We start from the raw sequence: 21,653 nt of genomic DNA, 5'->3' as shown, positions 1-21,653 counted from the left end.
ATTGGCTTTGGAAAAAATTTCTGTTCAAATCCTTTGGCTGCTCATTAAATGGACTGTCCATTGTCAGATGCATGATTTGCAAATATTTTCTCCCATTTTGTGGGTTGTCTTTTTAATTTTTTTGGTATCCTTTGTAGTCAAAAAAGTCTTTAATCTTGATGGAGTCATATTTATCTGTTTTGTTTTTTACTTGTACTTTTGTTGTCATATCCCAGAAACCATTGCCTAATTCAAAGTTAGAAAGATTTGCCCCTGTGTTTTGTGTTTTCTTCGAGCTCTTACATTTAGGTTTTTAGTCCATTCTGAGTTAATTTCTGAATATGGAGAAAAGTAACATTTGAAAAGTAATAGAGATCTTGCAAAATAATTTGCTTTCTGATTTTGTAATACCTCTAAATTACATAGTTCAGTGATATTCCTTCATTGAGAATGTTACTCAAAATGGATGTTTGTCAGAGCTTAAACACATCTCATAAATAGAGGAATATTGACTATGTTTACCTAATAGTACAAAGTTTTGAGGGATAAGAATAAATATGAATACTTCAGTTTTATATAAGAGTTAGCCAGTCATTGATACTTTTTAAATTTTTGTTGACCTTGGCCTTAGCAAATGTTTCTTAAGCTCTTGAACTAAAGTAATAATTAATAATTTAGTAACGGTTTTATTAAGCAGTGGGCCTTTCTTCCTTGACATACATTACTAACTCCTGAATGATATGTAAATATTTCAATTAGTAATTCTTAGCAGTGATAGAATCACAGTACAATTTGGAAAATGATTGTGTATGGTCCCATTGTCTGGAATCATAATAATTCAGATGGCATAACTCAGTCCTTAGCTCCTATATTGCTAGTTTAATCATGATTGCATTTATTTATTGTGGTAGAATACACATAACATTACCATCTTATCCATTTGTAAATGTACAGTTCTGTAGTGTTATGTACATTCACATTGTTGTGAAACCAGTCTCCAAAACTGTTTTCATCTTACACAACAGAAACTCTGTACTCATTAAACAGCAACTCCCTGTATCCTCTCTCCATCCAGCTCCTGGCAATTCACCATTCTACTTTGTCTCTATAAATCTGATTTACTCTAGGTACCTTTTATAAGTGGGATCATACACTATTTGTCTTTTTGTTACTTATTTAGTATAATGTCCTCAAGATCCATCCATGTTGTAACACTTGTTAGAATTTCCTTCCTTTTTAAGGCTAAATAATACTCCATTGTGTGTATACACCATAGTTTGTTCATTCATCCATTGCTAAGATACTCACATAGGCTTTTGTGAATAATGCTGCTATGACCCTATAGGTTCAAATACATCTATTCCAGTTCTTTAAATTCTTTTGGATATATATGCATAAATGCAATTGCTGTATATATGTTATTTTTACACTCATGATTGTATTTTGAATTTAGTATGATTAACCTTATTTTAATGTCCAAGAGATAAACCCACCTTAATCCTATTTCAGATATACTTTGATAAGAAAACAAGAATTTTATTATAAACTAGATTTTGACTCATGCATCTGATGAGAAGTTTTGGAATTTCAGATGGAGCTTCAGTTTACAGTAGCTGTTTCCTTTGCTTAAAAACCGATTTGTAGTAGTAGAAGTAGAGTTGACCCTTGAACAACAAGGGTTGAACTGCATGGAACCACTTATGCACAGATTTTTTTCAATACATTCATAGTGGAAAATTTTTTGTAGATTTGTGACAATTTAGAAAACATTTTCTTTAGTTTATTTCATAAGAAGGCAGTATATAATGCATATAACATACAAAACAGTGTTAATTGACTGTTGGTTATTAGTAAGGCTTCCAGTTATCAGTTGGCTTTTAGTGGTTAAATTTTTGGGGAGCCAAAAGTTGTACATAGATTTTCAACTGCGTGGGGGATTGGTGCCCCTAACCTCTGCATCATTCAAAGGTCAACTGTGCTATTGTGCTGACTGGTCTAAAGGTAGATGAACAATGTAAGATGGTTTAGACCTTTGAAGAGATTAAAATGCTGTTGGAAATGATGTTTTCTTAAAAATTTAATTATTTGGTATTAAATAGATCTCATTGTGATATTCCCAATAAAATTTGCTTATAAGATTATTTTAGCACTTTAGCTAAAATACTAGGTACTGATACTTTAAAACCTGCTATTCAAAATTGTTTTGGGTCAACACATGAGTGCTGAAATTTGATTATTTTAGTAGTTTTGTGTAGAAACCTTTCTAAAACATGATTTTCTGCCTTCTTGAAGAATACCTAATAAACCTCAATTACTTAAGTTTATTAATGTAAAACTCAACATTAAACGATGTCTTCACATTCTTTTAAGATGTATAGTAAAGCTGTATGATCCAATGCTGAAATACATGTTGGATGTTTTGGATTCTTACCTGCTTTTCTGTTTTTGTTCATAGGCATTTTTTGTTGCTGACAGTGGGCCTGCCTTAAGAACCTCACTTCCCGATATAATTTGTTATATTTAATCTAATATGGTTTTGGAAACTTAACCAAGCTTGACACGTAAAATAGAAAAATATATTCATGAGTGAAAATGTGGCCATTTTGCATGTCAGGATCACAAGAGCCTATTATTTGAATTGGCTACTCAAAGAACTTATATACCTACTGGTTTTGAACTATTCTGAGTAGGTGATTTCTTCTTTTATTTCATGAGAACTTGTTAGGCCTCATTATAACATCTAGAATTCTACTTTATTTTTTAAATTGAAGTATCATTGATAATACAATCACATATTGGTTTAAAGTATACAATACAGTGATTCAACAGAGTTAGCTTCATTTTTAAACCCTTGCCCCCACTAGTGCAGTTACTATCTGTCAACACAGGAATCTGTTAGAGAATCATTTGACTATTTCTCCATGCTGTATTAGTATATCCGTGACCAGCTTTGTATTATGATTAGCATTTTTGTGTCCCTTTATCTCCCACACCCTCTCCCATGGTAACCACCAGTCACTTCTTCAGTGTCTATGAGTCTACTGCTATTTTGTTCATTTTGTTTGTTTTGTTTTGTTTTGTTTTTATATTCCACAAATAAGTGAAATCATTTTGTCTTTTTTTGCCTGGCATATTTCACTTAGCTTCATTCCTGTTAAGTCCATCCATGTTGTTGCAGATGGCAGGATTTTTTTTGTGGCTGAATAATATTCCATTGTGTATATATACCACATCATTTTTATCCATTCATTGGTAATGGACCCTTAGGTTGCTTTCATATTTGGCTATTGTAAATAATGTGTCAGTAAACATAGGAGTGCATGTCTTTTTGAATCAGAGATTTTGTTTTCTTTGGGTAAATTCCTGCAAGTGGAATTACTAAGTTGTATAGTGTTTCTATTTTTAGTTTTTCGAGGAACCTCCATACTGCTTTCCACCATGGCTGTATCAACTGACATTCCCACTGTGTAGGACGGTTCCCTTTTCTTCACATCCTTGCTAGTACTTGTTATACCTTGTTGTTTGGATAGTGGCCATTCTAACTGGTGTGAGGTGATACCGCATTGTAGTTTTGATTTGCATTTCCCTGATGATTAGTGATGTGGAACATCTTTTCATGTGCCTCTTGGCCATCTGTATTTCTTTGGAAAAATGTTCAGGTCTTCCACCCATTTTTTAATCAGGTTATTTGTTTTTTTGGTGTTGAGGCATATGAGTTCTTCATATATTTTGGATGTTAACCCCTTATTAGATGAGTCATTTATGAATATATTCTCCCATACTGTAGGATGCCTTTTTGTTCTGCTGATGGGTGTCCTTTGCTGTACAGAAACTTTTTGGTTTGATGTAGTCACACTTGTTCATTTTTTATTTTGTTTCCCTCGCCTGAGGAGATGTACCCAGGAAAAAATCGCTCATGCAATTCTTCAAGAGATTTTTGCCTAGGTTTTTGTCTAAGGACTTTATGGTTTTATGTCTTATGTTTAGGTTTTTGATCCATTTTGAGTTTACTTTTGTGTAAGGAGTTAGACAGTAATCCAGGTTCGTTCTCTTATGTGTCCAGTTTTCTCAGTAACTGGTGTCTCTTCCCCATTGTATATGCGTGGGTTTATATCTGGGCTCTCTATTCTTACCTGTCAATCTATGAATGTTCTTGTGCTAGTACCATACTGTTTCGATTACTGTAGCTTTGTAGTATAGCTTTAAGTCAACATAACCTCTCTACCCCCACAACTTTGTTCTTCTTTGTCAGGATCGCTTTGGCTATTTGGGGTATTTTGTGGTTCCAGATGCATTTAAGGATTATTTGCTCAAGATAATTGAAAAATGCCATTGTTATTTTGATAGGGATTGCATCGAGTCTGTAAACTACTTTGGACAGGATGGCCATTTTGGCAATATTAATTCTTCCTGCCCATGAGCATGGGATAGATTTCCATTTAATTATGCCTTCTTTAATTTCTCACATGAGTGTCTTACAGTTTTCAGAGTACAGGCCTTTCACCTCCATATTTATTCTTAGAATTCTACTCTTGAACCTCTCTCCCCTTTTATTAAGAAATAGGTGGTAGAAACAGAATATTAGTGTCATTCTCAAATTATATATGGCTTAGTAAGTACAAAGACTTAAAATGTAAATTGTTTTTTCCCCTCTCCAGATATTTTACAAGTAGGGTTAACTATATGTCTGATAGTTGGTCTGATAGCACTGTAACTAGCAACAACTGTTGTTGCCTGATTCATGGAAGCAGTAAATTGGTCTAAGCTACTAGCTGTTAAAAACCAGGGAAAGGAGGTTTTTGGTTTCATTATATTTTGGCACCTAGAAAGTTGTACTATAAATATCTGTCATTAGGAATTTTGTAGATACTCAAAGTAGAATATCAAGGCCTTAACTTTTTAATCTTTTCCAATTATTTTCTTAAATAGAAAATAAATTTTTTTTATTTAAAATATAAATGAGAGAATTTTATATGTAGTTATTTCAGCAGATTCGTTGTTTCAGATATTGTTTCTGGGTCCTAAATCTGGCTAGAGTAATGTGTTACAGAATCAAAATTTACTGTCATATATATTAAGCTGAGCAGATTCAAGTACTATATATGTCATCTTCCCACAGTGTACTTACAGCTTTAAAAGTCTGGGTTTTAAGATAACTTGGATTTGTCTGTTCACTTCACATTTTTTTGTTACCTCTTCCCATTGTGTTTTAACTACTAAGCACATGACTAGCAGCTCTGGGGTGAGCGTGACCACCCAACATCAGGTCTTTGTTAGCATCTGCTCTGCTCATGTGCTGCTGGGTCAGGACCTGAGAGCAGCTAACAGAGCTGCTCGAGGGAGGGCAGCAGATGGACACTTCAGATGATGCGGCTGCTTCTGATGTGAAGTGAGAGTCTAGCTGTTGATGTGGCATGTACAGATAAGAACTGCAGGGATGAGGGGCTGGAAATCTAATCAGTGTTTCCTTTCATATTCAGACTCAGATTTACATATTTTTCGGAGGCTTCCTTCCTTGATAATCTGTTAACCAAATATTTAAATTTGGATTTTATTCTTCCCCAACAGTGTTTTGAGGCCTGTAGTTTGGTGCAGTGCTTTGCCTTCACATGGTTTAGTTGAATTTGCCTGTGTGTGTGCCCATGAACATACACATGGACTTTGTATATTTTACCAGTTTTCCTTTATTTATAATTTCTATCATGCAGTGGGTGTATGTTGTCACAGACACTGTCTTGCAAATTAACTATTACTAAATAATAGGAAAAATAATACAGTCTTAAAAGTGGTCATTCAGTGTATGAATCCATAAAGTCACCTACATATAAGTTCAGCAAAGTCTATGGGTCTCTACTTCAGTCACATATACAGGTGTGATATACTCTCCATCCCACTAAACACTGCCTTTTACACCAAAAAGTAAGACTTAGTCCACAATGAAAGATTATATAAAAATTTACTTTCAAACATGCTTATGTGAAAATCTAATTAAATGGAAATAGAAGTAAAATTTTTGAAAGTGTAATCTTCCTTTATTGTTGGCTTAAGGAATTTATATGTACTTTTACTTTTCTCAAAAGTTGCAAAATTATTTTTTGCCTAGGAAAATGAACATGTGGCCACTGCCCCTGATCCTCCAAGTCAGCATTTACGGGGTCATGGAACAGGCTTTTGTTTTGATTCCAGGTAATTTTCCTTCTTTCTTGTTTAGAATTTGTATATGTAGACCAGTGGTTCTCAAAATATGGTCCCTGGAAACTTGTTAGAAATGCTTGTGACCAGGGCCCTACCTCAGACCTTCTGAACCCCAGACCTTGGTGTGGAACCCAGCAGTTTGTGTTTTAACATGTCCTCCGGGTGATTCTGATGGATGCAGTCCTGTGAGAACTAGTGCTAATAAAAACACTGTTGTTAAACCAAATGAATACTATTGAAATAAGTTGTGTTAATCTTTATGATTTTACAAAAGGCGTTTTGTTTAGTTAAAAAATGAACTGTCATGAATCCTCATTTCATATAGTGATTGTATGTAGAGGATTTTAATGAATAAATATTTTTGTCAGTCTAATCACAAAACTAAATTGAGAAGCTTTACAAATGGTCCACACAGTCGTCAATAGTTAGCCTTTAGAAGCAGAAAAAGAAGTTTCTGGAGTAACTGCAGACTTTCAAGATAAGCTGTTTAGTGTGAATCAGCTTAACTAGATAAATGTAACCATATCATATTTTATAAAGATTATTATTATCAGATTTATTAGACATATGTAATTCTTTCATTTTTCTATTTCTTCAAGCTTTGATGTTCACAAGAAGTGTCCCCTCTGTGAATTAATGTTCCCTCCCAACTATGATCAGAGCAAATTTGAAGAACATGTGGAAAGTCACTGGAAGGTGTGCCCAATGTGCAGCGAGCAGTTCCCTCCTGACTACGACCAGCAGGGGTTTGAAAGGCATGTGCAGACCCATTTTGATCAGAATGTTTTAAATTTTGATTAGTTACTTTGATTATGATAGAGTTGATACAGTTGAGCAGTTAACAGATCTCCAGTAGACCACTAAGGAGACCACAAGGTATCACTTTTATGTCCCTTCTAACTTTTCTGACCAAGAGCTACTTTGAGTTTGGTGTCATTAGGGGTCAGGGTCAATCTTTGGCTTATCAATAAATATAATTTTAACCTTTGTTACTCTTACCTGCTGAAGAAAAATTCTTTTGTGTTTGTATCTTTATTTATTCCCCAGTTTGCAAAATTAAGGATTATTTTAATGTTACTCCACTGAAAAAGTATATGTAGAGTATATTTAGAATATTTACAAGTTTATGTTGACCTTGTTGATTGAGCATGGCTACTAAATATTACATAATAAAAATAATTTATAAAGTCTGGCAAAGTTATTTTTTGAATACAGAAGCTTCCATAATTCAGCTCATGAAATACACAACCCTCTTTAGAAATGGAGCTGCATGTAAAATGAGACCACATGCTTACAGTATGGCAAATATCCTTTTTATATTTGAAATGTTTTCTTTAGGAATAGAGGGCATATTTTGCTAATTTTGATTTTAAAAACCTGAATGATTATTTTTAAGCCATCTTTAAGTTGTATTTCTATCTAATGGGAAAATGGAACAAGATAAGTCAATGTAGTTGTTTAATATTATATGATCTGTTAAATGTTTGTGGCATAAAATCATGAAAAAATATTTTTCACATTTTCCTGATGCAAGTATAGCTTTGAAATAACATTCTCAGTAAGTGATAAAATGTAATACATAAACCCAATCAAAGTAATGTGTTTCTTGGTACACTCTCAGCATTAAAGAGGACACATGGAGATGTGTAATTTCATTGTCAGATTTATTTGTGACAGTTTTTCATGAAGTGTAACATCTCTTCTTGGTCTAGGCCTTAGATTTCTGAACTGTATTCCTCTTTTAAAATATGAATGTTTAAGAATTAAAGTGCAGTTTGATTTTGCTTTTTAGTTACCAGAATATTTAAGATTGTCTTAAGCAAACTGTTAACCTAATATGCAGTGTGGTGGCATTTTGGGGTACTGTATGTGAACTGTGTTTAACATGTTGCTTGTAATTGTTTCTCAGAGAATTTGTGTATTGTTGGAATCATTTAGAAAGTTTGAGTCTAGGGTAGGCAGGCAGTAGTACTCAAGACTTATGTTTTAGCCTCCAGTAGCTTCAATAGTAGCATTTGTGTTACAAGTGTTAAAGATAGATAGACCATACTAACAAAACATCCCTGTTGTATTACTAGCCTACAAGTCACTTCACTGGTAAGATGAACAGTCTTTTTTTGAGCATGGCTCAAAAAAGTAGTTTTTGGCCCCAAGTGGTGACAGAAAACCAGTGTGGCCTAAGCAACAAATTAAGGAATAAAATCTCTGTGTCAGCTGAAGTCTGCCGAAGAACTGGCTGAGGAAGGTGCAACAAGGTACTGCATGGATAGGTCCCAGAGTCACTTGATACAGATCTTCATAATGGATGCTAATGAAAATAAAGAGCCAAGTTTATTTTGGGTCAGAGGCAGTTTATTTTAGATTTTATTTCACTTACATTTATAAGCAGCTTTTCTTGACAGGAATTCTGATTCGTTAAGTTGCTTTCAGTTCTAAAACAAACCTCTGTTGCTTTCAAACTTATGTGCTCTGTCCCCAACAAAACATATGAAAATATAATTTAAAGCACAGTTTCCACACACACACAGTACAATACATTCACTACACACGGTATAACAACATATTCCCATCCTCACCTGTTTAGTAATACTGTCACAATGAATAAGTAGAAATCAGAATTTGCTTTATAGTTGAAATTTAACATGCACAATGACTATTTTATGACTGTTTAGCTGTTGAACTACTGATCCAGCCTACAATTTCTTGCACTATTAAGGAGCAGAGCTGAATAATTGCTGGCCTAAAAAAAGTTTGGTCTACCTTAAGTAAATATGAAATAGCCAAGTAGGGCCTTCTTATGCACCAACTGGTTGCTTCTCATGTCTGGATCACACTTTACTCAGGACCAAGACCGCTCTTCAGAGATCTGAGGAAATTTTTAGAGGGCATAATTTTCATAAATACTTTAAAATCCCTCATTATGAGGGATTCACAAGAATATAGAAATTTACCCGTCTGGCTAACAGAATTGTCAATCCTTTTTTTAAATATCTGAAAAATTGAGGAGGAGGGGACACCTGCTTCCCAGCTGTAAAACTGCCATCAAATGAGAACAAGTTATAAGCATTTTGAGTTTGCTTTTCACCAGTTTTGCAGGCAGCTAGCCATCTCACAGCAATTTTTATTGCATAATTAGGCAACTGGTAAACTCTCATGTTTATAGAATAGCACTTGGGAGGGAAGAGCACTCAAGGCGTGATGGTATTGTTGATGAGAAAAACTTCAGGAATGGTCCAGGCGTTACTTTGATGGGTCATATTAGTCACTCTTTGACCACCTGCTGCAAGAAGCACTTAATTGTCAGTAAGGCTCAATTTTGTATTTCGGCAAAATGTTTAACAATGCTAAACAGACATTTCCAGTGGGACTACAGACATCGATAATGTTGATGGAAAAGTGCCTTTAAAAGAAGTCAAAACACAGTAGGCATGAAGAAGAGGCAATAGGAGTCTTAATTAATGAAAATGTTCCTCTTTGCAACATGTTTGTATATTTGTTTGCAACCCACAGGTTTGCTAGGGCGATGGTTGCAAGAATTGGCAACACATAAAACATTAAATCTGTTGGCAATAGAGAACTACAAAGTGCTTTAAAACTTCACCTAAAGATGAAGATAGAACTAAATTCCACACACACAAAATTTGCACTTCAGTATTTCAAAAAGTGTTTCCTAACAGATTTAAGGGAAAAAGTATTTCACTAAACTGGTATCTTGGTCCACAAGTATCAATAGGCATAAATGGAATCCCTTGCATCCAGCAGGCACTCAATGAATGTGTTAATGTGTGAACTGAGTAGACTTTTATACAAAAATGCCATTTATAACACTAAAATGATTGGTAAGTCAGATGGCAAGATTCTCAGCTTTTTAAAGGGCTAAAAGATTTGCAAGATAATATAAAACACAGAAAGCACACCTTTTATGTATGTTATTTAAATATGAAAATATTTTTAGCATATTATGTTAAACATTTTTATTTATATTTCCATTACCTAATGTCTTTCTACTCACAAATACTAACTCCATTATGTAAGGCATGGTAACCAGCTTGATAATGAAGGTATTATTTTGGTTTTGAATATAGTGAGTTTATGTGTTGAAAAACTTCAATCACATTACAATCTTGGAAAAAAAAAATCTCAGTGCCAGCCGCTCCTCCCCCCAGTTAATATCACTGCAATACAACTAAACAACATGTAACATGCCCTCAACTTTATTTTGTTTTGGGGGAAATGTGAAGAACCTAGAGCTTTTTTGTTTAGCACCTTATATTGAAGTAATGAAAATGGGTATGATGATTACATGTGCAAATGTACAAAATCATTAACTCTACAAAGATACATCATTCCAAAATTACAGAAAAAATTTAAAGCATGCATTTAATTCTTTTTAAAGGGTTGCTGAATGCTTCCCCTGCAAAAAGGTGGCTGTATTCAAAATCAGCAACTGCTGGTGAGGATTTCTTGGCACAGTTACGACCAGCGTGTTATTGCTGCATCTTCCTGATAATCTCAGCCGACACCGGGGGGTGGAAGTTGATTGTGTGGTGCCGCAGGCCCTGAGCTGTCTTGTAACTCTTACCACAGCGACATTTGAATGGTTTGCGGACACGAATCTGTGTTCTGTGACCATTCTTAGCATGGTACTTTATGCCATTCACATTCTGTGGAAGAGACAAAAGTATCACCTGTCAGATGGCTTCACATGATGGCTATCAGCCTCGGGAGCATCTCAGTGTGGGTGTGGACGGCAGTCGGCCAGCGCCCGCCTGGATGGCAGCCATGTAAAAGGATGCTTTGCATGGACTCCAGCTGTGACCCTTTGAGCAGTCTAGCACGTGCATAATGATTGTGGGCCGTGCAGACTGGGTCATGCATGACAGTTTCAGATACGCCTCAACTATTCTGAAAACTAGAGTACTGACTTCTTACATACTTTTCTAAGTCCTGTGGTAGAGAATTCTGCTTGACCTTCTACTTGACTTGGTGGACCCAGGGGTGCCAAACAGCAACCAGTTGGCTGCTCAGAGTCTGAAGGCTGTCCAGTGAGTTGAACATGGACAAGCACCCTCTGCCCTGAACGCCTAGCTCCCACCTTCTTCAGCCCCAGTGCTCCCTGCATCAGTCTCCACATGGAGGGTGAAGAGCCCCTCATGGATATTCAGAGGCACGGTGGGGAGTAAGAACTGGCTGCAGTGGGATAGAGAGAGGGCAGGGGTACGATGCCACCCGTTAAGACAGATGGGAGATGTGCCCTACTAGCCCACTGTCCCAGCCATCCCACCAGAGGCCTCAGGAGTAAAGAAGCCAACTTTGTATATCTAGCCCCGGCTGGCATTTTAAACTGCAACTACATGAGAGACTTAGGCAAGAACCACCCAGCTGGAGTCAGGCAACCCACAGAACCATGAAATAGAGTAACAGTTGTAAGCTACCTGAAGGAGAGTGAGTTAATAGTTTTATGAACATTAGAAAAAACTAGTTTTCTAAATACAGTTAAGAAGTCTACTGGCTCACAAATGCTAGACATTTGCATCCATCTGTTTAATGACTATTAGCTCAACAGATAACACACCGAGCAACTACTAGGGTTCCTTTCTGTGGGTAAAGGGAGGATTACTAAAAAATTTCATGTCCTTGTTTTCACAAGAACTTGTTGCAAGAAGAATCACTAAAACTCCAGCTATCCCTATGCCCCAGTACCACTCACACCATGTCAGAAAACAGGAGATCAAAAATAAAACATTTGAGTCACAAGCAGAAAAGCATAGCAACTCCAACAGGATCAGACCGTAGGTACTCCATCCAGGCCTGCATTTCCATAACTAGGCAGGGGAAAGTTTGAAGCCAGAAATTGTTAGAGCTGTCAGTCCAACATGGCCAGATCATCAGAGGGACAAACCCAGGGTTGAGGGATGATAACAGTAGGTTCTGTGGGCTGTTCCCAGCTTGAATGTAAACATTGTTTTGTGTGTTTGGCTTTGAGGCTGTGAAAAAAACAGCCAACTCCATATATTGCCTCATTCTAAAAAAATTAGGAAGCCAGTTGCACATTCGGAAACATGGCATTTCCAGGTCTGGCTCAAGAACCTAGAAAAACCTGCTTTAACATCTCTTCTCTTTGTTGCTGGGATTTCAAGTGCTCACAAGTGTCAGTGGGCCACCATTACCACAGATATTAGTACTTGCTCTAACTAGACTCAAGATTTGCCCTATCAGTCCATTCACATACAGCAGTGGGGAAGGAGAGACTGAGGTGATGGACTGGGCAAGGCTGGCACTGGTTCATTGCTGTACCAGGTTCTCCAACCACCAGAAACTACCTGCCCAGGTAAGGGAATTGAATCAGTAAGAGACACCCAACAATTAGAGGCTCTTCTCAAAATTCGACTCCAAATCAAACTGAAATCCAGAGTCAATGCCAAACTGGGCCTATCATGTCCTTTACGGTATTTGATCTTCGTTTTCAGCATTCAGGCCTGAATAGGTATGTGACACATGTTGTTAATATAGAAACTGTAACTTACAATTTCCTGTAGTAGAGGAGAGAATGAAGTCACCTGGAGCTTTGATAAGGAAGAAAAATTTAAACACAGAAGCTGGGGGTGGTGGTGGTACTAACAGTTAAAAGTGAAGCCACTTGCAGAGAGAGACAAATGCCAAATGATTTCCCTCATGAAGCAAATCTGAAGGAACAAAATGGCAGCACACTCAAGAGACTCCAAGAATGAACTAGTGGTTACCAAAGGGGAGGGGTGTGGGAGGGTGGGTGGGGAGGGAGGGAGAGGGGGACTGAGGGGTATCGTGTTTAGTACACATGGTGTGGGGGATCACGGGGAGAACTATCACAGAGAAGGGACATAGTGGATCTCTGGCAACTTGCTGCACTGATGGACAGTGCGTTGGGGTATGGGTGGGGACTTGATAATATGGGTAAGTGTAGTAACCACATTGTTTTTTCATGTGAAACCTTCATATAAGAGTATATCAATCATACCTTAATAAAAAACTTTAAAAAATGTACATAAAAAATAAAACCAGTGACTCCTTGGAAAAAAAATGTGAAGCCACTTGGAAACGTAGCATGTGACACTCCATCCTGAGAGCTGAAATGCAAGTCTCTCCCCCCTGGATCAACATGGCACAGAATGTCCAAGGCGAGTCAGGTGGGAATCAGGTCTTTTTTCTTCCCTGTTACTAAAGTAATCTGTGTCCAGTGTAGGTAATTGTAGATATTTAGAAAATAGAGAAGAGCATGAAAAAAATGTAACCACTTTTAACATCTGAGGTATTTTTTTTCCTATGAGATATGAGATTAGATTCTGTTGTCATCATTTTTTTGAAAATAGGGTTTCGATGGCAGAACTCTCTTTATTCTCCTAATAGAAATTTATTATTTCCCAAATTTGTGCCAACTTTAATGTGATAAACTATTGTACTTCCATCTTTATACCTTTGATGATGTGCTTAGGACAAAATTCTGGGAGAATTACGGAGTTAAAGAGTATGTAACACTTTAAGAAGGTCTCATTCTGTACTGCCCAGTTACCATCCAGAAAGGCTGTCAGTTATGCTCTATACCAGGGCTTCTGATGGGACCCTTAGATGAAGCAAGGAGACTTACAGCCATGGAGGGAGAGGCCTAAGTACCCTTCCTGGGGATACCCTGAGCTCTTCATCTGCTTGGCTGTGTATCTAGATATCAGAGGACAGATACTATGTCGCTGAAACAGTGTTCTTGATGCAGCAGAGGGCTTTATCAGAGAAACTGGGTGGGGAGGGCTTGTTCTGTTATATATTGCCTAAGAGAAAAGTAGCAAAATGCCTTTTAATCTTTAAACATTTTCAGAAGAAAAAAACCTCAAAGCACTTCCGCCCATCTTTTAAACCTATTTCCAGTTATAAGCTTGGGGAGTCCTCTCTCTCGTGCCTAAAGTCAGAAGAAAAGTGTGTGCAGCACTTGAGGTAGAGAAGATCAATTGTTCCTGGTCCCGAATGTATCTGGGAAGAATCCAAAAGAAGGAATCATGCTGTTGCACTGGGGTTCCTGGGGTCGGGGAAGCAAGCCCACATTGCTCCCTCTTCTCCATGTGCTTTCCTCTGTCCCTTTATCCTCAAGAGTACCTATTCTGTCCAAGAGCCATGCTGGATGCTGGGGGGTCTAAGCACTGTACAGTCCCTCGGGTTGTAAGGTATTCTGTGTTCAGCTGGTAGTGTCAACAGAGCACGTGCAGTGGTCAGAGGGTGGAACCTGTATCTGTGAGCGGGAGTCAGTCTGGAAAAAGGTAAGGGCTTCCCAGAGGAAGGGGCATTTGAGCTGTGCCTTGAGAAATGAGAGGAATTTAAGTGAGGGTACTGAAGGAGAAAGGAGGGAAGGGGGGAGGGAGGCATGTAGGCAAAGGAATTAACCTGGGAACCAACATGGAGACTTCGGTGGGCCACTGGGCCCCTCCCCTTGCCCTACTGAAGGTTGAACCTGAGAAGTTTGCTTATTTTCCTCCAGTTCTGCACATGCCAGTGGAATGGTGAGAAGAGCTGGTCCTGAGTCCGTGCTTGAGAGACCAACTGGTCAGAGACTCCTGCCAACGGGGAGGGAACGGGACAAGTCTGAAGTAGTGAGCCCCGGGGATACACAGGACGGCAGCCCTCCTGGAGTCTGCCTGACTCCACGGCACACAGCTCATCCAACCCGCCTCTTGCCAACACCTAACTCATAGAGCCATGCAGCAAACATGATGCAATAATAATTAAACCAGAGATCACCACTGCCCTGCAGCCAGGAACTTCCCGGCAGGGAGTCAAACTGCAGCTTCAGGGAGTGCGACCCCGCTCCTCTCAGGCCCTTGGGTAGGAGGGGTAGTTACATGCTTGTGCTTGTCCCATGTCTCATTGCTTGACATTCTGGCCCAGAAAAGGAAACTTACACTACTTCCCTTGTGGAAATCAGGGCCACTGATTGCCACCATGTCACTTGCCAGTCAGTGATACTGGAGCAGGCAGCCTCTGCAGCCCATGGGTCACTTAATTTTCCTTTGGCCTTAGATGGAGAAAGAACACACAGAAAAGCCACCAGCAACCCAGCCACAGACAACTGCGGGAGGAAACTGCTGGAAACCCAAGAAAAAAAGCAGAAGAATAAAGGGATGATGACAACAAAGTAGAAATGACCAGGGAACAGGATGGAAACAAGGAAATGAAGCTAGAGGTAGGAGGCCTGAATGCTCACCTTCTTCAGCCAGAACAAAGGGTGTAGCTTACACAGCCCCAGTCTGGGTCATTACTTGGCTCCCTCTTAACACAGCTGATGGGCAAGACATCCTTCAACAGTGTTCGGGTACTTACGGGAAGGCGGCAGGGCAGTGAAGCCGGGGGAGTAGCTGAGGCGGGCCGTGGCGGGACCCGGCATCGGAGAGCAGGCAGCGTACAATGCTAGCTCTGACTAGTGTTCCCCACTTTGAAATTTAAGAAAGGAAAAACCTCTTTCTGCAGCACAGAGCTGCCCTCTGGGAAAACAAGCCCATCCAACAATCCCCTTGGTTTCCTGAGTGAGCAGCTTCGCTGCCTTTCCTGTTCACCCACCACACGCCCCAGACACACAGATGTGTGCCCACCTTCTGGCACACGTACTGGCCTGTGCTGCACTTGTTAGCGCTGATGGGATGCCTTACTCCATCAGGTCTTCCTTTAGTTTAAGCAAGTGCATCTGGACTTCCCATGACATTTAACAGTAGAGCAGGTGAAACCTGGGCCACTTACCTTGTGAGGTATTTGTGTCTTATGCTTTTCTATCAGAGGCAGGTATAAGAAGTACTGAAAGGGATTATTTTCAGTGTAAAGAGACATATTTAAGAGAGCAATATGAGAAGTGCTTGTTATCACACATTTTTCAAGCCTTTTGAAAAAATAATCAGAGCTATGGGTAAATTAGCATGTCACCAAATGTACCAGGTTGTATTCCTATCTCACGGACTTTTAGAGCTGCTAACACTTCGCAGGAAAGTTTACAATTTGCTTTTTAAGGTACCCTCTGGACCCACACTTGGATGCTGTGGGTGTTTCTCATTGTTTTGTCCCTTTGAAATTTCTTAATAGAAAATTCAGTGCCCCCGGCTGCCGGTGACACTCCGAGTCAGGCTCCCAGAGAGTCCTGTGCTACCTACAGAGTGGGTGCTAAAGCTCAAGTGGGTGGTTTGCTGAGAACATTTTTTCTCCTGCTCTCCTTTCATGCCAGTTGGGGGAAGGAAGCAAGAACTTCCTCAGCTGGAAGCTGCATACAGTGTTTCCAAAAAGGCCTCCCATGAGCCATTGGCGGGCTTTCCAGACTTCAAAGTGGGCTTCTGCGAGCCGTCGAGAGCCAAACCACTGGGGAAGGTGTTTGGCTGATTTAGCAGGTGACACATCTGAGATTCTGCCTGATAACCACACAAATTTGAAGAATATCAAAGACACGGCCTCCTACAAAAATATCTCCTGACCTACAGCTCCACATAGGTTAGTGGAGAGGACACCCCACCAAACCCAGAACTCAGGGGCCAGCACTGCCCACGCCCAGGGTGCCAGGGGAAGTGCCTCTGGCGGCCTGTGCTCCCCGCAGAGTGAGGTGCTACCCCTGGAGCTGTCCTGCCGGGTGAGGTGGCACTGCTTTTACCTTGTATCTCTTTTTACACCCAGGAACTGGGCAGGCAAAAGGCTTCTCTTCCCCTCCATTCATGCACATGGAGCTGAGGATGGCTTCAGAGCTGATGGCGCTCTCTGTGGTCCAGGACTCATCGCTGTCCGACTCCTCGTAATCCACCTCCTCCTCATCATACTCACTGCCTGTGAGGTCACAGGAGAAGCACAGAGAGTGTCAGGAGCAGTCCCCTCCCCACCCACACGCCAGGAGGAACTGCAGTGACCAGAGGGCACGGGGATGGCAAGCGCCTCTAGTCCCAGGCACCGCCCTGGGAAGAAGACATTCACATTCCCACCTAAGAGACCAAGTTAGGCTTCCCAGCAATTCCCGGCTGGGAACTGGCTGAGCAGGAACTAGAACCTGATGCCGTGGCAGGCCAGTCTGTGACTGCAAAGGTGCGGGGAAGGCTCTGAGGGCAAAACCAAAAAGAAGCAACAATGATACACACATGCACATACACAGCCTGACATTCCAGTGCGCAGAACTGTCTCCTTAGCTTTATGCTTTCTTGGCTAATAAATGCAAAAATCTGAGGTAGAAGGTTACATTTTATACTTCTTAGAGTTAATACTTCAGTGGGAATTGATTTCAGATCTTTTTCTTTATAGGTTGAGCTAGGAGGACCATGAGGAAATTTGGAACTGAAAGAGGGGTTACCCCAAACTAGGGACCAGAGGGACAGAAATGCCCGGAGCTCTGAGGGCAAACTTTCATATTGGAATGCAGCACCAAACAATTGCCTGGCACACCCACCCTCAAGGAATCCCCCCCAACCCCCACCCGGCCACGTGGCTCAGCATGGAGGGAGGAGGGGATTCCCATGTATTCCTGTGGTTAAGCGCTCTGTTCAGAACTGAATTAAAAACCTGCTTCACTGACATCTGTTCAGGACAGCAGTGATGGAGAACCACTTCAACAAATAGCCCCTTTTGGCTCTTTTTTAATGAGGCCCAAAGCCGTTTATTTTGAGCTTTTGCATAATACAACCCTGAAGGACATAATTCTACAGATCATAAACAGTGTAAAATAATATGTTGACAAGTCCTAATGCATTTACAAGCCCCTTGGAATAAATAGGAATTATAGCACAACATTAATAAGAATTATATGGTAGCAATTACAGTTGTGAAATTCATCCCCCAGGTGTGAGGCTACACTGCACCAAGGGTCTGCCGGGATGCTCCATGGGGCTTGCTTGGCCACATCAATTATTTCAACACCAAATATTGGCATTTTTATTGGGTTTCATTTTAATAGGTATTAATAAGATTGTTTGAAGAGCCAGTTGAGCCAGGAACAAGGACGCCAGCATCTGAGGCTACCACTTAAAAGGCTCCAAGAAGAAAGGAAGGAACCTCGAGTTGACTGAGTGCCTCTGAGGCTTCAGGCATGTAATTTAATCCCCGGTGTAATTAAATCATCTCATTTAATCCCCGGTGACCCTGGAAGCGGGGCATGGCTGTCGCTTTCACCAACACGAAGACACAGAGCATGGAGAGCTTCAGGAGCGTTTGCACTCTCGGCGCTAAGGGACATGGCTTTTTCCCAGGCTGCTTCCTGGCCCCCAGCCCCCGTGCCAGCCCCATTCTGACTGACGGCGTCCCTCTCAACTGCCTCCGTGTGGCTGAGTGGAACATCCACCACTCAGAATTCAGAGCAAGTCTGTTTAGAAACTCTTGGGTGGTGCAGAAAAAATATTTGGCAAAAATGAGGCTTTGGAATGAAATGAGGGTTTCAGGAAGCCCTGCTGTACTTGGCTGTACCCCCAGGAACTGGACCAGACCCAGTTTGGACAGGCTCGGATGAGACAACATGGGGCTATGCGCCTCCACGTCTCTGAGTCTGACTGCGAACCAATCTCAATGTGCTTTTAAGTAGGACATTGTTTGGAACATTTTACTCTTAAACAAATGCCACATTCTGGTGTCCTTTAAATTGCTTGTTTGAAAACCACAAATGCTATTTTGAAAGTTCTTCCAGCAGGACTTCAGAAAGTTAGAATGACTAATTTACCCATCTAATCGGACTAATTTGTTAACCTGAATACTAAGAACCACGCAACATTTACAACCAGGGCAGAGTGGGGCTAGTGGAGAGCCTCAGACCAACGGAGGGCTTACTGAAGCCCAGCAGAAAATAAGACTTAAAAACTGCACTGGATCAAAAGGGCCCAGACCCTGAGCGGCTGATGCCATGGACAGCCCCCGGAAGCTGGGCAGCTCCAGCCCCAAGGGTGGCATGGCAGCATGCAGGACTGTAGTGTATCATCCCCCTGGGATGCCTCTGAGAGTGAAGAGAGTGAGAGCCAGCACTGGAATGCCAGGTGTAATCGGCACTGCCCCTGGCTGAGTGGGCCACTTGCACCCTGCTCCTCAGTCTACAAGGCCCTCTTTGCTTTGTGAAATTAACCATCTCCTTTGGACAGGGACCAAGAAGGATCTGTGTTACTTAGTCCTGTCCTACAACAACACAGAACGGGCCCAGACCTGGGTTCATGTCTTGGCTGGGCAGGACAGGTGAGTGATAAGCTACTTGGCCTCTACTTTCTCTTCTGTGAAATGGGCACAAATCTCTTCCTTGCAGTTTAGGGATTAGAATTAATGTCTACTGAACAGCTGGCACAGGAGGACCTACACATAGTAAGTGCTTAAAAGGTAGAAGACAGTGTAAACTCCATTTTTGTAATAATATACATATTACATTTGAAATATTTTTATAAAGGCCTGCTGTGAAAACAGCAAAACATAAGGTAGTTCTGAGAGGCTTGGGAATATCCACTAGAAAAAAAATAAAAGTATGACTCCAGATCAAGCAGGTGTAGTGCTCACTTTGCATTTCCCAGCGCAGGTGGAGCTAAGCAGCTCCCCACCTACAGGGAGGCCGCAGTCTGCCAGGTGCTGCCACCTCCCTGAGCTTCCGGCTCCGTAAGATGGGCTGCTGCTACTCCTGCCACCTCTTCAGGTTGTTGTGAGGAGTGAAGAACCACGCCCAGCACTGGTAAGCATTAAAGGAGTATGTGGTAGTAAATTAGCAAAATGTCACATGAGCAGTTTTCTTTTGTTATCCACTGTCCCATTCTCTCTTGAGGGCACTTGCTTTTATAAAACAGGAGTGTGTGTAGCATGTACTGCTGCTGGGGTTACCATGCGTGCGGCAAGGGCTACCTTGTCATCCAACATAACTGTCAGCAACTGGGAGGCGGGTCCTAAGGGGCAGCTGCAGGGAGACAGGCTGCAGGGTTCCAGAAAGGCACATGTACCCAGATGCTGGCCTCAGGAAAACTTGCTACAGGGCCTGCGGTGTCCTGCGAAGACATCCAAGGCCAGAAAAAACAACTGCTGCTCAGCTCCTTCGAAACATCTTGGAACTCTAAAAAGCGCTAACCTGAAATGAAAGTTAAGTCTTCAGATAAAAAATCACCTGGGCCAGCCAGCCCTCCCATCTTTACTTATTAATTTCCTCATGTCTTTCCAAGGAGAAAAACCCCAACCTGGTTCATTTTCAATCTCTGCTTCATCTTCTATCTTCAAAACAACCTTCAGAAAGAAAGAATTCCTAGCTGTTTCTAGACCTTGGCTAGAGAATCCCATCCCCTGCCTCAGCCCCCATTAGGGGAAGTCAGGCTGACCCTCCTAGCAATGCCTCTCAGCCTTGTGATCCTCCACCCCAATCAATAAAAACTGTGAGCACTGCCTCCCAAGTATGAGTGTGCATGAATACACTGTAAATGACATACATGTACTATTACTGTATAAAACAGATACGCAAATAAATTAAAAGGATGAGGATACAGTTTAATAAACATGTATAAAATAGGTATTTTACTTAGTAAGTGCAAAGATTTCATATTTCCTTCCTCCCCCTCATGGACCACCTCCTACACCCCTGTGGAGCCCACTGCCCTCCAGACCAGCTAGAGGGGCGGGATGGGACACATCACAGCCAGCTTCCAGGCCATCAGACTGAACTGAGTTTTTGGCCTATTCTAGGGGAGAGGAGCGGCAGTACATCCATTCATTCACACAGTAAACACCCCAAGTGATCATGAGAAGAGTGGGTGATCTCTGAGGTTCTGTGGAACCTCTCCCCCCGTTAAGTCTACAGGAGAACGGGCCGGGCTGCAAGCCAGAGGGGAGAGGGAGGGCCAGGGAGCAATGTGGGCTTCCTGTCCTGAGCCCCCACCATCCAGAATCCACTAACGTTAATTTTGGCATAGTTTTCTAAACAATATATATATATATATACATAAAACAGTATTTCCTCAGCATAAAAGAGGAAAAGAAACCCCACACCCCATATGTAGTTGTATGTCCCTGCGGCAGGGAGGGAGGGAGGAAGGGACTTGGGAGTGTGAGAGTCACAGGAAGGGGCCCGGAGCAGGTGTCTGGGGACTGGCTGGCAGATGTCCTCCAAGGTCGCCCTCTTAGCAAGTTCTACTGGGGATACTGGGTTGTGGAATCAGAATTTTACAACTACAAGGAACTTCTGGGCTGCTGAGCCCCACACTGGTTTTACTGTATCGGGAGTTCTGGAGTGGTGCGGCCACAGTGGCTGGCACGTGGCTTCCCTTCTCAGGACCCCATGGCTCCAGTTTCTCTACCTGTGAAGCATGCCACGGCCCATGCCCATTCAGCTCCACTGCTCCTCCACCACCACCCCTCCTTGCTACCAATCAGCCCTAAGTCCTGCAGGCAACAGCTGAAAGTGATGGGGTGCTCAAACAGAAAATGGAAAAGCCGCCTCCACCCACCACCCTATGCCCATACTTAATGTTCTGAAGGAAATGTCCAGAGGAAAGCTTCCT

The 21,653-nt window shown here is 41.2% G+C and overlaps 2 protein-coding genes and 1 long non-coding RNA gene across 11 annotated transcripts in view; 2 read left to right on the top strand and 1 right to left on the bottom strand.

The window, feature by feature from the left end:
* TAX1BP1 (Tax1 binding protein 1) overlaps positions 1 to 7,958 on the top strand; it is an 86,847-nt gene extending 78,889 nt beyond the window's left edge. For both annotated transcript variants that reach the window (XM_037027520.2, XM_037027519.2), the window contains 2 exons: positions 6,083 to 6,165; positions 6,774 to 7,958. In XM_037027520.2, the coding sequence (XP_036883415.1) occupies positions 6,083 to 6,165; positions 6,774 to 6,975 (285 nt within the window). In that variant the 3' untranslated portion in view covers positions 6,976 to 7,958. The remainder of the gene's footprint in view (positions 1 to 6,082; positions 6,166 to 6,773) is intronic.
* Positions 7,959 to 10,372: 2,414 nt separating this feature from the next.
* JAZF1 (JAZF zinc finger 1) overlaps positions 10,373 to 21,653 on the bottom strand; it is a 354,562-nt gene continuing 343,281 nt past the window's right edge. For 6 of the 8 annotated variants that reach the window (XM_037027521.2, XM_073238671.1, XM_073238666.1 and 3 more), the window contains exons 4-5: positions 16,823 to 16,992; positions 10,373 to 10,838 (exon numbers count right to left, since the gene is read on the bottom strand). In XM_037027521.2, coding sequence (XP_036883416.1) covers positions 10,662 to 10,838; positions 16,823 to 16,992 — 347 coding nt within the window. In that variant the 3' untranslated portion in view covers positions 10,373 to 10,661. Of the gene's footprint in view, positions 10,839 to 13,285; positions 14,176 to 14,583; positions 14,754 to 16,822; positions 16,993 to 21,653 lie in introns of those variants that run through there. The other 2 variants (XR_012132234.1, XM_073238667.1) reach the window with 2 other exon arrangements.
* LOC118974166 (uncharacterized) lies at positions 13,228 to 16,979 on the top strand. Its single transcript, XR_012132235.1, has 4 exons — positions 13,228 to 13,340; positions 14,678 to 15,379; positions 16,406 to 16,665; positions 16,846 to 16,979. It is a non-coding gene; the product is annotated as an uncharacterized lncRNA (long non-coding RNA).

This window comes from Manis javanica, chromosome 6 (assembly GCF_040802235.1).
Source record: "Manis javanica isolate MJ-LG chromosome 6, MJ_LKY, whole genome shotgun sequence".
In the NCBI taxonomy this organism is placed as follows: Eukaryota; Metazoa; Chordata; class Mammalia; order Pholidota; family Manidae; genus Manis; species Manis javanica.
The sequence above is the reverse complement of the archived record's forward strand: the minus strand, read 5'-3'. Positions and strand labels throughout refer to the sequence as shown.